The sequence below is a fragment of the Lethenteron reissneri genome, chromosome 4, assembly GCF_015708825.2.
Source record: "Lethenteron reissneri isolate LAM-NWPU_2019-01 chromosome 4, ASM1570882v1, whole genome shotgun sequence".
Taxonomy (NCBI): domain Eukaryota; kingdom Metazoa; phylum Chordata; class Hyperoartia; order Petromyzontiformes; family Petromyzontidae; genus Lethenteron; species Lethenteron reissneri.
This window is the reverse complement of record NC_083782.1, coordinates 1,567,066-1,583,047: the sequence shown is the minus strand read 5'-3', so window position 1 is coordinate 1,583,047 and position 15,982 is coordinate 1,567,066. Positions and strand designations below refer to the sequence as shown.

The 15,982-nt window shown below is 46.1% G+C and overlaps 1 protein-coding gene across 5 annotated transcripts in view; it reads right to left on the bottom strand.

Annotated features, from left to right (window-relative positions):
- Nucleotides 1–15,982, bottom strand: part of STK11 (serine/threonine kinase 11) — a 101,586-nt gene that overhangs the window by 28,205 nt on the left and 57,399 nt on the right. For all 5 annotated transcript variants that reach the window (XR_009755856.1, XM_061562066.1, XM_061562078.1 and 2 more), the window contains exon 8: nt 2,060–2,259. Coding sequence is in view for 4 of the 5 variants with exons in the window: in XM_061562066.1 (XP_061418050.1) it covers nt 2,060–2,259 (200 nt within the window). In the remaining variant the exon portion in view is untranslated. The remainder of the gene's footprint in view (nt 1–2,059; nt 2,260–15,982) is intronic.

Sequence of the window (15,982 nt, the reverse complement as noted above, 5' to 3'; positions counted from 1 at the left end):
GGGGTGAGGCACGCTGTACATGCGCACACACGCATGCGCGTGTAGGTCTGAGCATGTTCAAGAGAAGTGTTCACTCCAAGAGGTGGCTGGGTGGCTCATTAAGAAATTAAGGCTGTCGCCCCCACTCCATACCACTGAGCCAGCAGCACCAAGGTCCTGGATTAAAATTCTGCGCTCCCACCCTCCTAAGATGTAACCTGGTTCCTGTGTACATCGAGAAGATCTTAGCCCAGTTAACAATAAGTACATGAATAGAGACCGCAACAAATATAACCAGATATTATTAAATGTGTGAATATGTATTTGTTGATTTTCGTAATCTTAAGTCATTGACCCTATTGTATACGACAAAAGAAGATAATGTTCTTGGCACGGTACATAAAATACAGAAATTAATATCTGGTACAAAAGATGTATTAACGAAGCTAACAACAGAATGTGTGTACAGGATTAACTGCACGTGTGGAAAATGTTATGTTGGGCAAACAGGACGAATGATCAGCACGAGACTAAAAAAACATCAGAGAAATATTAAATTCTCCCAAATACAACTGTCAGTAGCAGCAGAACATGTGTGCCAACAAGAACACTCAATTGATTTTGATAATGTTGAAGTTCTGTGCAAAACTAGCTACTACTGGCCAAGACTAATTTAATTAGAGAATCTATCGAAATTGAAAGAAATAAAAATTATTTTAACCGTTCGGATAGCTACCGCCTTAGTGCTGCGTGGAAGCAAATCATCAAATAATACATTATTTAAATGCATGCCTACAAAGGGCAGCGTTGGTACGGCTATTTTAATACGCACAATAGACAGGAAGGACAAGTTCAAAGGGCTCGCATAATGCACATGCATCATGTACGTTAACTCAGTAATCCCCCCAACCCACTTTGCGCAAGAGCGCAGAAGCGTGGTCATCACATCTACGCCTCTATATAAGGAACGAAACAGTTAAGACTTCTCCACAAATCTGGCTGTCGCCTGATGAAGCTAATTGTAATTACTGGCGAAACGTCGTACTCAGATTGTAAATGTCGTGGCTTGGCTCTCCAACACACCGGTGTTGCTATACTAGTGACGAATTGGCCACGTTCTGTTTACGTGACAACCCTTACTAGTTGGCTGTGTCGGGTGGTGGCGGGTTTTAACGACACATTTATATATTTACGCGATCTAACCCAAAAAAAAACTCTCATGAATGTTAAATGTATCCACCTGAGTGCCACTGTGGTGACAGTGCTTGCGGTGTTCTCCTCACGATCTGCTTTAGTTCAAATCTCAGCGAATCATCCCAACGAGGCACAGGAAATAACTATCACTATGTGAGAGGTCACCAGTGAAGTGGGTTTTTGCCCTGGGAATGTGGAATTTCCCCACCAACGGATCACAATGCTGTCTCAAGGAACTCTGATCACCATTGTTGGGCAGCAGCTGAATAAGCCTCACGGTGAAACACGCTGATCACAGCCACTTCAATCATTGTTTTGGCTTTGACTGTTAAGCCTTAAAAACCTTTCCCAAGAAATGTCACAGTTCAGTCCCACACAATTCCACGTGCCCCTCCCCCGGTGCTCCATAAACCTTTTCAGAGTCAGCCTCCTCCCCTTCCCATTCCTTATTTGCCTAAGGAAACACCTGAGCTTGACTTTGAATAAATGATGGCGTGTGAGTGGATGGGCGTAGGTGGGTGGCGGGTATGTGCATGTGTGCGTAGAGATAGTTTAGTGGTTTGCGTACTGCACTAAAAACCTGACGACCCAAGTTAGATTCCCACTCATGCCCAACACCGGTGACGAATATATGAACCAGTCGTGGGCCTGCCCTAGGTCGACTCAGCCTTCAATGAGTACCTAGTATGATGTGTAAACATTGCCACTGGGGAGACAAAGGTGGCCGGGCGTGGTGCTGGCCACCAACCCCATCGTGTCCCGTGCCAGTCCCCCGTTTTGTCCCGTGCCAGCCCGCATAGGGTGCTCGCTAACAGCACTTGCCCCAACAGTCTGTTAAAAGCCACATGGGGGATCTATACCGGTGTATCCGCGTGCGTGCATGCACCTGGGCCGTTGAACTCCATGCTGTAGACGATGTCGTCCTCTTCGTCCTCGTAGTATTCGTTGTCTTCCTCGTCGCCGTGGTAACCGTGCAGGTCCTCCAGGTAGGGCATCACAGTCATGCTCCGCCAGCGATCCGGGACGCTGGCGCTTGGCGGGATCGGCACGCTCACCTCCAGGCGCGCTGGCTTTTTGCGGAACCAGCTGTGAGGGAATCGACCAAAAAACCCAATCAACCCCCAGAGCCGTGATCGGAGCCGGGGCGAGCGCGGGACCGTGGGCGAGCACTACACGGGAACGAGAGTCAAGCATTATGCCGCGGACTCCCCCTGCTTGACAGTTGCACCGGAGGGAATTGCTGCAACTTGATCGTTGAATCCAAGTAGGGCCTTCAAAGAGGCTTTCCTGAACAAAGTAAGGACATTGCCCAAGTGCTCTCGTCCGTTAAACACTAATGGAAGAATCATTATTGGCCCACGACACAGGAATATGTAATGTCCACAAGCGGTTGACAGCTGTCCATGAAGAAAAGCACCGCCCCATTGCTCGTTTATGCAGAGAGGCATTGTGATGCAATGGGAGTATATCAGTTTCATAAATTAAATAAAGGGGCGCCACAATGTCGAGATGTTAACTACTTCTTCTGGTATACAGGAGGTCGTGGATTCGATCCCGACCCTGCCGCCTGCATATTTGGAGATTGCACATTCTCCCCGTGGTCGTGTGGATTTTTCTCTAGGTCCTCCGGTTTTTCCCTCCACATTTAGATCAACATGCATTTAGAGTATTTGGCTGCTATAAATGTCCACGTGATGAACCACTTCATTGGGCTGAGAAAGAGCTATATAAGCTCATTGGGCCTTACATGGTAAAATAAAATTTGTTTATATTTGTTAGTTTTAGATTTATGAATTTTTTATAATCCATTGGGTATGTGCATATCAAGCAGTGGATTAATCATGACCGATGATGACCCACGTAAATAAAAGTCCACCTTCTGTGCACGGATGACACATACGTTTGCTGATGACCCCCGGAGAGCCAGCAACACAAATGTCCCACTCGTGTAGCCGAGGGCCCTTCTATTGACTTCTCAGGAAGTTAGACTCACGCTATCGATCACGGAGGGATGAAGAATCGAGTTGACCCCCGGCTGGCACCTGTTACTCACAACCCTCCTGATTGCGAGGAGAGAGCTTTAAAAACAGCATGACGCGGCTGTCTAAGGCCCACTTATAATCACTTCTTAAAATACACCAGCCTGCACCGAGCTCTCCACCTCTCTTGTAGTGAACGGCCCACAAACAGTATTACAGACATCGCAATCACACGACAAAATCATATATATATATAAAAAAAACAAATACGAGCAGAACTCCAGTTCTATATCTCTGCATATAAAATAAAACTACTTTATAGGTCATGAGCCATTGGCCTTTCCAGACCAATATTATTTAGCAGCATTCATTTACGCCAGCAAACCACCGACTAGTTTCAACCTTCTGGGTCTCATCAGCAGTCACGTTTTAAACAAAATGCAGATACTTGCTGCTGTGTTACCAGATGTTATTGGCAAGAGCACTCCATCTAAACTACTGAGCCTCATTAAACGCATAAAGCAAGATTGTATAGATTTGTTATGCTTTGTTGTGGAGCATTATGGGTACAAAAAAACGAGATTGCTCATTGAAGTGAGTGGCCGAACGGAAGTCACAGAAAGCGAAACGATGACAACGATGGGCTCAATAACAGAGCCCCGCGTAAGAGCCCACAGCTACAATGAGGACCCGATTCAACAGTACGGCCATTCGCAGGAAAACAACCAATCGGCCAAAAATAACAGTGATTTTGACACTTTCTATCAAATAGCAGCAACACATTCTATTCCAAACCCCACGGATTAAGTGCATTACACCGTTGTGCCTTTGCTGTGGAGTTGCGCTCTTACGGTGCTAAATGTATGACGCGCACATCACCAGGTACATTGTTTCATAATAATATGAATGCAATCACATTGAGACCAGTGTGAGTGCAATTACAAATTACTCATTGTGAAAAATGTTGGTTGTGGATAATCTAACAATTTTGGAGTGGGACCAAGCATTAACACCCTGTACTTGTAAATTATGATGCCGTGAAGGTGGATAACATTTGCTCCGTGCTGTAGTTCACACACAGCTGTAGTGGGAACTGAAATTTCAGCCCGATGTAAGCAGGACTGGTGGTTAAGGCAAGACGACTGGTTCAGCAAGTCTACTGGGTCCGAGTTAACACAAAAACTTTTTTGTTTAGTTTGTTGTCCTTCCCTGGCACCTCCGATTGGCACGGTTGACTACGTAAACCGTTCAACGTGTGGCTAATAAGGCTCATAACGCCTGTCTTGAAAATGGAACCAATACCGCTGAAGACCTTGGGTTCGAATACAGAGAGCACCCGCGGCTCAACCAAGTTCTCAAGAGTGCTGAGACGATGTTTCGCAGCCAAATTACCAATGACAGAGCAAACATCCTCATTAAAATCTATTTTGGGATTTCATCTGCTCACACTAAGTCGATTTATTGGCTTGAAGTTAACCACTCATCACAGAGCAAGCGCATCTGTTTAGTGTGGATCTAAGAGGACTCTTACAGCGACCAGGGAGTATTTTGTTGGCATCATCTTTCTTCTCTCAGGTTTATTATCTCACCTTTCTTCTCTGGTGACATCTCGTGGCACAAATTGGATGTAACTGGTGCTCAGATACAATATATATGCAGAGAAATGGGTAAATTGTGTCGAGAAAAGACAAATTAACCTCGATGCAAGTTTTCGGGCCATTGTCCAAATGCCACTGGGGAATATGTGCAGCCAATCATGTGAGGCCGTTTGATATCATATGACTGTAGGTAGCAGACTGAGGGCATATGTATGTAAATATTCATATTCTGTACGCATGTTGACCTTCTTTCACACTGTACATAGCCAACCGTGCTAATCGGTTCAGGGCTATCAGAAAATGCAACCGAACAAAGAATTGGGTCCTCTTTTCCACCATTATCCAAGAAAATCGATCCATGGAAAATCTAATTCTGTGGAAATGAAACCTGCTGATCCCGTCTCAAATCCAGCCGAGAGCTACAGAAAAGTGCATCCACCACGAGTGTCTTCAAATTCCTCGCTGTGCGTTGGGCTTCAAAGACAAAAGCATTCCAACTCATGGATTATAATTCCCACTTCCTGGATATTGTCCTAATGACATGAGATGCAGTTTCAAGTAAAACATTGTACCTAGATGCAAAATGTGTCTGTGAGAATTGTTCTTTGAGCTACCAGTGAGTTGCAACTATAATGATTAGCGTGTTAAACACTTGTCACATGCGATAATTTAATTTACTTGAATGCATCGGGTGGTGGAGGGTCTTAACGACACAAATAAGGCCAGATCGTGACGTGGTCTAACCCAAATATCAATCATGAATCATTAGAATGGCCCGCGTAATCCCAGGTGCTAACCCTTTCCCATTCCGATACGTCTGCAAGTTGCAGGGCGAGTTCCATTCACCGCTGAATCTCGGAACGCGTAAGCGGCTCTGCATTCATTTTATTTAGAGAGGCGTAGTGTCGGTGTTTTTAATTACATTGTACTCATCGCAGAGAACTGAACCGACACGACCGCACTCTACGATAGCTGACGCCAAACTGTGCCACACTCCCTCCCCAATGGCCTTGTGGGAGCCTCGGAACCGATAAAGTTATTTTATTTCAATTTTTCTTACGGTTTCGTTTTCTTGATGTACACATACGTCATCGGCAACAGCATCGGAAGAAAAACTGATGACGTACCGGAACGGGAAAGGGTTAAGTTAATATGGAGCAGCTCCCAGCATGCACCACACATGGTGATACAGTCGGGAGTCGCACTGCCCCCCCCGCCCCGTGATGAAGGAGGTCCAGAACGCACGATCGAGCAGCACTCCCCAGAGCAGCAGCCACATGGGTGTTTGCGTTGCACCTTCCATTTTGTCACGGCTGTCCGACCGGCTCTCCCGATGACTGCGCGTGCCACTTTCCATCATTTGCACTGTTCTCCAGACGCGACCACTGGCCCCTGGTGCCGGGCGACGTGTCACATTCGTTGATTAATTGATCGATTATTTAATTACGATCAATGCCAATTGTAGGTCACTGTAACGTATCGGCTGGTGGTGTGAACGATTCTGAGATATTGAAACAGGACAAAAGAAAACAATAGAGGTGGGGGTGGTCAAAATTAGATGATAACAAATAATATTTTTAATACAAATTGTGGGAATTCCTTAAATCGTTGGGAGTGTGAACCGTTACAAGCGTTTGGGTGACATAGGTGACTGCAATACCACACTGCCGTTGCAATACCTATTGGCAGGAATGTATGCAATCCTACATAACAATAATAGATTATAGCCCTTTGTCAATTTATTGCTGAATGAAGACATGCCCCACACCAAACCAGTCTTCGAGGTTGTCTACACTTCATCATGCTAGCCAGTGTCGACTGGTACAGGGAGAGGGAGCTCATGGACCGACTCGGTTATCATTTGCTGGTGATGTTAGCCATGGTCGGGGGATCAAACGCAGTTTGCTGGTTCATAACGTAGGATCCTGCACATACATCCCTGTTCAAATCAGTGGCAACATATATGGAGATCCATCTAAGTCGGCAAGGCTACTGCATCATTAGGCAAATGCCTGTACTGAGAAGTGCTTTGTCATACAGACAATCCCATATCATAATCCCATGATGGCAAAGCAATGCCAAGAAAACTGCTATCACTTGACAGTAATAGCAAGAACTGTATTGTAAACGCATGAAGGTGCGGCACACCAAGTACCAACGCCTGGAGATGACGGCGTTTCCGTTCCGCGGCAGCATTTGCGCGATGCGGCAAAAGCAACGACGAGACGTGCAATTCCCCCAGTAGCCGATTGACTCAAGTGCAGCGTTACCGAAAAGCAGCACCCATTATTGCACCATTACAAGTATTGACGCCGAAGCAGAGCTGCGGGCTCGCTTAATGGAACGGCCAGCTTGTCCGGTGAGTCACTGGCATTAAATACCGAGACCTTTAAAGGAAAGCGTTTCTGGATGCCTATTAATCGTGCCTTGTGTTCGCTGCATGGTCAACTGCTATGGACAATTCGGGTTTAATAAAAAATAATAATGCAGTTTCCCCAAAATCCGCTTTCCCCCGCAGCCGTCCCGCGTGTCCGCTACTGAATAATGCAAGTGCACGTCCTGCCCCATCTGGCAGCACGGCCTTTTGTTGCCCATTAATTGCCTGTAACGGGAGACACGCGAAGGCTGTTAGCAGCATGCTGGGTGGCTGGATGAGAGAGCGGGGCGCTGTGCGTGGGGCGGCGCGCAGTCAGGAGGCAGCTTCTCAATTCCCTCTGGTGCCGGCACACCTCGGAGGCGCCCCCCCACCCACCCTTGCTCGTGCTACTAACGGTCCCCACCAGGGCCCCCCACTTTACAACAACACGGGCAGTGCTGCAGCTCTCTTCATCGCCACAGTGGCGAGATGTTAACTACCTTGCATGGTATGCAGGTCATGGGTTCGATCCTGCCCCTAACGCCTATATATTTGTAATTTGTGTCTCTCTTCCCATGGTCGCGTGGATTTTCCCTCAACATTTAGAATCAACGTGTTTAGAATATTTGGCTAAAGGTTTTCATGTGATAAGCCACATCGTTGAGCTATCATTTGTGGCCAGGTTGCTCCTGAAAAGACCTATATAGCTCAGTGGGCTTTACCTGGTAAAAAAAAAATGTATTTATAGTTTTTAATCGGTTGCAAGATAATAACCATAGGGCGTGACGTCAACAGGAAAGGGTCGAGGGGTCCCCACAGCCAATGCCCTGGGTCAATGACATCACAACCCAGATTGCAAATAAACAAGCTTGTTTCCAGCAAACAGGTATGATTGTTGGTTTATATATTAGCCACAGACACAATTGTACCAGTAGTTTTTAGGCAGTGCTGAGCCCTGATACAGACAAACCCAGTAAACAACTGCCACATTACTTCACTTGTACACACATCTTATATGCTGTATGTCAGGACCGACACTCGTAGATTTTTGCAAGGAGATTATGCTAAAATTGGGCTTAGGTTTTTTTTCCCATGATGCTGCTTGGCCTAGATATATCACCAGAAGATGAATCACAACTCAATCTGCCTTTCCCTGCCCCTCCCTGCGATCCCAACAGCCGCAACGTCACCTCTCTCTGCTGCACATCACTCCGTACACGATGGGAGGTCGCTCCTCCTCTCCCCGCTTCTCCCATTGTCTGAAAGGTTTTCATCTTTCCGTCCACACCCACTCTATTTGACACTGGGCTAAACGTCCACCTCTCCCTCATCGCTTACGGCGGGTTTATTTCAGACAGCCCATCACGCCGCCTTATTTACCCAATTTGTATCATTCGCGTTCATGGATGCATATTCCTCACCCAGCCAGTACGCGCTGCCGAGTCATTATAAAGTGTCTGTCTCCACGAAAGACACATTTCTATTTTTAAATTCAATGTTTTTCCACAGCAAGCCGAGAGCAATGTATTACGGTTTGTTATCTCTCTCGTAAAAAGAAGCGAGCAGCAGTCTGTGGCTTTATAGGCACAGGCTTAATTTTTCTCAATTTAATCAGTTGGACTATTAAAGCATGAGACGCAACACTCAAAACGTTGGCTTTCCATTGCAAGTCAACAAAGGGCCTTTTTTTTACATCACACTTTATATCTGTAGAGGATGCCAACTATTTTTTTTGTTAATCAATTACTAATTTATTAATCGTCAAAAACGAATTTGTTTTACAAATCACATAGATGTGTCTCAGCGGTGAATGTTAGGCCATGCAGACACGGAGGTGAAACCTCCAATGTGACCACACAACAAGCAGCCCATCTCCGGTCTGAAAACAACCCCGCCCCTCACTTCCGCTTCCCCTCCCACTTCACCACCCCCCGCACCCCCCTTACTTGCAGTCCACATTCCGCCCCCACAGCTACACTCAATCACGACCGCCCACCCCCTCCGCCCCCAATGTAGTACGCGCGCGTGCACACACACATCCACGCACACGCGCCCCACTTGCATGTGCGTGCGTATACACTTCTGAAAAATGTCAGAGGCCGTCAAATTAACCAGTGAGCTTTTCCGCAAAGCCAGCACCATCACTGCAACAGCAGCAACAGCAGCAGCATCAGCGTCAGCATCACTCTTGTCTCGAGAGTTATCATCAGCAGCGGCAGCTGCAGCATCATAAACATTTAAAGCAATATTAGTAGCAGCAACAACAGCATCATCACCACCACTGTCTGCAACGAACAGTGTCGGTCAGCAAGCACCCTTGCCCTGGCCACAAACAGATATCTGACCTGAAGAGGCCACGTGCCGACTCAGTACGAGATTGATGTTGGAATTCCACAATCCCCTGTGTGTCTTATCCATTATTGCGTCTGCTGCAAAAGCAACTTGTGTTAACGGCCTGTCTGCAACACTGCACTTTGATACCATCTTTGCCAAGTTATAATAATGTTTACTATGCATCCAGTCATTTCTTGGTAAGTATCAAGAGCGAGTGTTTCGCACGAGGGACAACTGGATTAAGCCAGAGGAAATCCATGCGCATGGGGCAATAAAGTGCAAGAATCACCAAATAGGTGAGCACGTACATACTGGGTTGGTTCAAGCAAGCCTGACTCTGCATTGCTTCAAGCACGCCCAAAATATGGTAATGAGACACTGAATATCAAAACCAGTCCAGCGTTTACTTGTGTTGAACCAACGCTACTCAAATTATGCCCTCCTGGAGAGGACTGTCTGCTGATGGGCTGCGTAAAAAATACTCAAGTTTTTTAGATACAGACGGGTATGGGAAGATGGCGTATTGTTGGGAGCATCATGAACATATCAAAACACGTAATATGTGAAACCGCACTGTCAAAGCACTACATCACAGTGGCAGCGGTGGTGCAGATCTCTAAATACACTGTTTCAGCAGATGGGTACAAACTGCTACACTGAAAAAGGCACCTTAAATATGCTTAGGGTTCACCCTTACAGTCCGAGGTGCCTAAAGCTAGAACAAAGCACATTTAGAATATCAAGGGTTTAAAATGAATGCCCAAGGCTAAGGGAGCCAGACTAAAGCTCCTTATACATTCTGAGGCGTTACTGTTAAAGCTTGAGGTGCTGAGAGCCAGGTTTAACTAAACAATTTTTATTTTACCAGGTAAGGGCCACTGAGCTATACAGCTCTTATTCAGAAGTGACCTGGCCACAAATGATAAGCTCAATGAAGTGGCTTATCACGTAGAAATTTATAACAGTAGCCAAATCGTCTAAACAAGAGGTAGGCAGCCAAAATAACAAGGACCATTTTTTTCGAATTCGCAAAAAAATCCTCAATATTTCAAGAGCCGCGATGCCACGTGAATAGCAGATGGTGATCCTTAATAAATAACGTCACAAAGTGGTCCTTAAAGAGCCGCATGCGGCTCAGGAGCCGCAGGTTGTCGACCCCTGCTCTGAACGCATGTTGATTGTAAATATGGAGGGGAAAACCGGCAGGACCCGGAGAAAAACCCACGCCACCCTGGGAAGAGAACATGCAAACTCCAAATATACAGATAGCGTCCAGGGTTGGGATCGAACCCACAACCTCCAGTATACCAGGCGAGGTAAGTTGACATCTCACCACCGTGGCGGGTAAATCACCCAGTATTGCAATCACGTTGTGGTTTTTGGGCTGACAACTTGCACGAGGGGGGTGGAGAAGGAGTTAAGCGTTGTGCGAGAATCTCGTGGACGCCGTGTGCCTGGCGAGCGCCATCCACGGCCGCCGCTCTCCTAAATCTCCCCAGGTGTTCGCGGGAGATAACGCAAACCAATTTACGCATGACGCAGTCGCTGGCAGCGGGCGGGATGAGAAAAAAAACAAAAATAGGAACGACAACTGGCGAGCTTGTTGATTGTGCGAGCCATCGAGTTTAACGCAGTCAAACTTTCGTTACAATGAGCACGGTACATTAAAAAAAATACCTCCATTTGGATGTGGGTGGCAATTTACCCTGCAAAACAGAAATTCAGTGTAAATATTACAAAAGTGTTTGGATTTAAAGGGTACTCTGGCAACAGCAGGTGCGCTTACATCCTCTCCTGTAATTGGAAATCCTCATTAACCTCATGAAAGCGTCTGGACCTAAAGAAGTGCAGGGAAGGGACTGCACTTAAGCTCAAATGTCCCTCGTGTGAAAAACTTCGCCTTTCAACATCCTCGCAGTCAAGACAAACACAACCGAATGTTCTTTCTTGCTTCAACCACCTCTTTGAGGTACTCAGGAAAGACTTTGCTGCCGAACAAGATGTGACTTTTAAATGGGGGGGGGGGGGGGGGGGGGGGGCATCCAGCACCGCCCCGGGACCTCCTGAGCACTTGGAACCCTTTTGCCAGATTATAATTATTCGTCTTCCTATGACTGCTATGATGGTCCCCTAAGCAGGCAACGGGCCAACAAGTGACAGTGTGCGTCAATGGTGAAGCCAACAGCCTTCCTCGCACCACCACCAATCTGGTTTATTGCATGGCGTGCAAACTCTTTGGCCTTCACGCCACATTGGGAATTCCGGTAAACGCCTTGCCGATGGATTTTTCTCACGTCTTCTGTCAGCTCGCCATGCAGATGGCCAAAAAACCGGTGGCTCGTCGCTTCAACAGTGGGGACCGTAGCCCTGGTGACTTGTCAGTGCGTGGCCTCGTCTTAATTTCTGATGGGAATTAGACCAAAATAAGGACAGAGCGGCTGCCTCGTAGTCAATCTGGACACAGTTCAGCCAGCACGACCCAATGAACGCCTCACCTTCACTTAAACCATAGCTTTACTATTGCATGGTGACCCATTTATTGAGGTCATGTTGGACTCCCCAGCGTGTAACATGTCAACCTCACATGGACAACACTTTATAGAGAGTGTTTTAGAACCATGCGGGGATAAATAATTTAGTTTAAGGCACTCGGTAAAACGTTACCCACAAAAATAGAATCCCCTTTAGTCGAGAGAGAGGTGGACAGACCACTGTTGAGGCTGCGCAAGATGGGAAAGTTAAACATGAATACAAACATAGAAGGCCCCTCCGAGGTGGCCCACTGAACTCCGTTACTTTAAACTTTTAGCCAGTGGCTTTAAAATGTCGCTGCACCCTGAAGGAGGTGCGACGATGAAGAGAGGCATGCTGGGTATTGTTCAGGGGAAAGGTAAGCAGCAATACCGGGCAAAAAGTGCTACAGTGCCAGGTGATGCCCCCCCCCAACCCCAACAATATCCTCTCTGCATTCTCAAAGAGCCCTGAGGAGAAACTGCGAATGTTGGTTAATACCAACATGCTCCAGCGGGTGGCGACACCGACGATAACAAATCTCCTCACTGCACCAGGTGTTTACGTCGGGCTCTGCGGTCACAGCAGCAGCGTAAGATTAGAATCGGTTGTGGTAGAGAGATAAACACTGCTACAGCAACGCTTTCACCCTTCCCACCACACACACACCGATATGCTAATGTAGGAAGAATGATGTTGCTGAATTCCATCTCTCTCCATCTCAAAAGACAAAAGTGGAGCCTCTCCCTCCTCCACACGACTGTAAAAGGGAGGGCAGCAGCTTGAATCCCCATCATGGTGACCGACATTAATCCGCACAAGTGTCGACATTGGTCATAAATAAAACTCTGTGCTTTCTCCTTCTCCGCCGTGCAGCACAGGCAACCATGGCACAGGGATTAGCTGAACAGAAATGATGCAGCACCTTACCACGTTTGTAAAAATAAAATGTTATGTGCCTGTAAAATACCTACTTCTTGGGAACATGTGAGCATTACTGCCAAATGGCACGGAGGTTAGCCGCCTTGACTTACATACACGATCACAGGCCTTGTAACCCGGCCCTTACAAGGTAAGGGTTGAATCAACTAGATTTGAGAAAGAAATACAGGAAATGAGTTTGTGAATCTGTCTCTGCAGACATTTGAGTTATCCCCTTGTCATCATTAGCCATGGTTAATCCACTGCTGGATGGTCACCCCAAGCTGCCACCACCTCTCACTCTTCCTGCAATATAATAATCCATTTAGCGCCTGCAAACAAACTAATTTCACTGTTATATCTCTTTGGAGGTCATCATCCGGATGTATCCTATTCCTCAGCTACCACTCCATTATTAGTCTGGACGACCGTCAACCCTTCTCAACCCTTCTCTATCAAACTGCCCTGCACAAGCCCACTTTATTTTCTTCATTGTTAGCATAATGACATTAACGTGGAAATGTACTCTATTCCATGTCTTCTTCTTTCAGTTTCTCAATGTGATTCCAAGCATGCATCTCTCTATCTTCATTTGCGCACTTTGAAAAATGCGTTCACATTTTTTTTGTATGTTCATGACTGTTTCCGTACCGTATGTCAGAGCAGGTAGTCATTGCTCGTTAAAAAAAAACCCACTCCCTCAAAAGGAATTGTCCAAAACCTCCCACTGCAAGATCTCTTGAAAGAGAGCCTTGACATTTAGCGAGCCAGATAGATTAATACAGGGAGAGAAGGCTGCGGGTTCTAATCCCTGTTAGGACCCCTTTGGGACTGATTATAAATTTAGGACTACTTTGTAAAAAGACAAGCAGTAAATCGGACAGACTAGCCCCTGCCACTGAGTCGTGTATTTCCCACCACTGGTTCAGGGCCACCTAAATAGAAGAGCAGCCCCACTTCGATCAGAAAGACAATGTTGATTTTTTTTTTAAACAAAACTACAAGACAGACGTTACAAAATATTCTGCGAGGACTCTTTGGGTCTTTCGGTAAAGTCACGTAGATAGAAAATAATAACAAATCACGACGTTTCGATCGCAACACAAGCAATCGTCCTCAGGTGAAAAAATATAGCAAGAGAGCTGCTGAAGCAGCAGGGTGTTATATAGGCCTGAGATGGGTGCAGCCCCAGGGTAAGTGGGCGGGGTTAGAGAAGGAAGATCGAGGGCACCCCAAAGCTGTTGGGCTGGCCATTGTATCGTGAGAGATTAGCATGTCAATGTAGCCACCACCACGTCGAGGAATACAACTCACGAGTCGGAAATAACTGCTGACATAGGCAGGTAGGATGGAAACATCACAGTCAGTTATGACTTAAATTGGTTAATAACGTCCTTCCAATGATTGCTCAGTTTGTACCCATCTTCTCGGTTGAAATGTTGTCTGTGTTGAAATATCTGGATGGCTTCATGAACGAATCTTTGTTGATAGTCAGTAGGTTTGTAGAGAATCTTCGTCTTGGAAAAATCTATTTCGTGTGTCCACAGCGTTAAAGCAATGATCAGCCACGGCAGAGGTGTTGGTCTTACCGTGTTTCAGATCTGCCTTGTGTTCACAAACACGGTCCGAGACATGTAACTACTGCCGCAGACACAGCTTAGTTTGTAGATGTCGGGGTATTGCATGTCAGGGATCGCATCCTTTACAGATGGGATCAGATCACAAATGTTATGTACTGTGTTGAATCGAACCTGGATCTTGTGTTTGGAAATCTTTTTGGTAACCCCAGCTATGTATGGCAAGGTGATGGTTGTGTTGCGATCGAAACATCATGATTTTTTACTATTTTTCTATCTACGTGACTTTACCAAAAGACACAAAGAGTATGAATTCCTGCAGCCACGAAAGCTTTAAGTCAAGATTCTGCTAGTATCTCGTGTTCTACTCATCAGTGGTAGCTGTAATAAGGTAGCAGTGAGCTGAACAGTAGAAGACATGCTTTTTATAAGGAACTCGCAGAAAATCGCCACCAATGAGCCACAATAAGATGACCGAGTAGGACTGCAAACAACAATGCATTGTCAATCAGATAATGCATTGTTAATGAAAAGGGGTGCTATGGTGGCGAGATGTTAACCACCTTGCCTGGTATACAGGAGGCCGTGGATTCTATCCCGACCCTGACCCCTGCATATTTGAAGTTTGCTTGTTCTCCTGGTGGTCAAGTGGATTTTTCTTCGGGTCCTCTGGTTATTCCCTCCACATTAAAAATATTCATTAAGAGTATTTGGCTACCATATATTGCCACGTAATAAGCCACTTCGTTGAGCTATCATTTGTGGTTAGGTCGCTTCTAAAGAGAGCTATATAGGTCAATGGGCCCTTCCTGGTAAAATAAAAATAGTTTAGTTTTAGGATTGCTCAAGTAACTCCTGCCACACTTTTGAAATCATTAGTAAATCCAAATTGTTACTAGAACTTGATCATTCCATTTTTGGAAAGACAGTTAATTCAAGAGTTTCACGTTTCATGTTATTTTGGATTGCCAACTAGATTTCCATTGTACATAGGTCTGGTTGTTTATTGACCATGTTTTATAAAATGTCCCTCGCTTGTTCTATGCAACCCCTGTAAACCATCCCTCTCTTCCCACGTAATATGCTCAGCCATTTAGGCCCGGTCGCCATTCAAATCGAGCTTCTTGGCTCAATGGGCCTTCTCCCTACAAAAAACATTGACCTGCTGACTCACTGATGGCAATGAGTTCTGAAAAAAATGTTACTCTGAGGCAGCCGGGCAGCCTCAGGGGGCTCGTAGCGTGTCAGAGCAGCGCTGGGCACCGCTGCGATCTGGAGTTCATATCTGGGCAACCGCACTTTGTGGCGAGATGTTATCTTCCATCTGCTGGTATGAAGGAAGTCGTGGGTTCCATCCCGACCCTGACGCCTGCTGCTGCTGCTGCTGTATATTGAGTTTGCATGTTCTCCCCTTGGTCGGGTGGATTTTTTCCTCCTGGTCCTCCAGTTTACCCCTCCACATTTGGAAACGTGCATTTTGATTATTTAGAGTATTTGGCTGCTTTGAATGTCCACGTGTTAAGCCACTTTGTT